The 793-nt window shown below is 36.7% G+C and overlaps 1 protein-coding gene across 1 annotated transcript; it reads left to right on the top strand.

The window, feature by feature from the left end:
- Window positions 1-32: 32 nt before the first annotated feature.
- LOAG_16142 (zinc finger protein) lies at window positions 33-224 on the top strand (the record flags this gene model as incomplete). The annotated part of the gene is made up of 1 exon (XM_003151630.1): window positions 33-224. The coding sequence occupies one exon, from the start codon at window positions 33-35 to the stop codon at window positions 222-224; it is 192 nt and encodes a 63-aa protein (XP_003151678.1).
- Between the last annotated feature and the right edge of the window lie 569 nt (window positions 225-793).

The raw sequence follows: 793 nt of genomic DNA, 5'->3' as shown, positions 1-793 counted from the left end.
GTGAAAAGATACCACATATGAAAAACCATAAGATGGCTCATACCGGGGAAAAGCGGTACAGTTGTCCGACATGCGACAAAAGTTTCTCTCGATTATACAACAGGGATGTGCATATGAGAATTCATACCAAAGAGAAACCGTACATTTGTCCGAGATGCAATAAAAGTTTCAGACTAAAACAACATTTGCAAGGTCACCTAGTAACTCATGACAGGAATGAATGAATCTTCACCAGCACTGCCTGCATTAAAGGTTTCCTGAATAATCGCTTATAATTACAGAAAAAGAATCATGAAAGAGGCTGAAAGACGCATTTTGAACTAAATTACGGCTTGTTTTGTTGGTTGTTTGATATTTCCTAGAGGTTATATTTCTATATTTAGTACGTTTGTACGTACGTTTGTTTAGTGTGCAACAGTAGTTTCTCTGAATTATGCAGTAGGTAGGTTCGTGTTAGAACGCATACCGGTGAGAAGCGGTACGGCTGTCCCACATGCAACAGAAACTTCTCTCGTTTATCGATTATAAAAAATCATATGAGAACTCATATCGGTGAGAAGCCGCACAGTTGTCCGATATGCAAGAAAAGTTTCCGAATACAATTTTATTTGCCATATCACATAGCAACTCACAACAAAAATAGGCCAATCTTCAACTTTTTTACTGTATGCACTAAAGTGTTTCCTGAATAATCTCTCTTTGAAATCAATCACACAAGAAAATCATGAAACTAAGCAGGCACTTTAAATTGAACTACGTGCTGTTGTTTCTAACATTGTTGATTATTTGTATT

The sequence above is a fragment of the Loa loa genome (assembly GCF_000183805.2).
Source record: "Loa loa unplaced genomic scaffold supercont3.4280, whole genome shotgun sequence".
NCBI classification, from domain to species: Eukaryota; Metazoa; Nematoda; class Chromadorea; order Rhabditida; family Onchocercidae; genus Loa; species Loa loa.
Note: the sequence above shows the minus strand (reverse complement) of the source record. Positions and strands in the feature narration are given on the sequence as shown.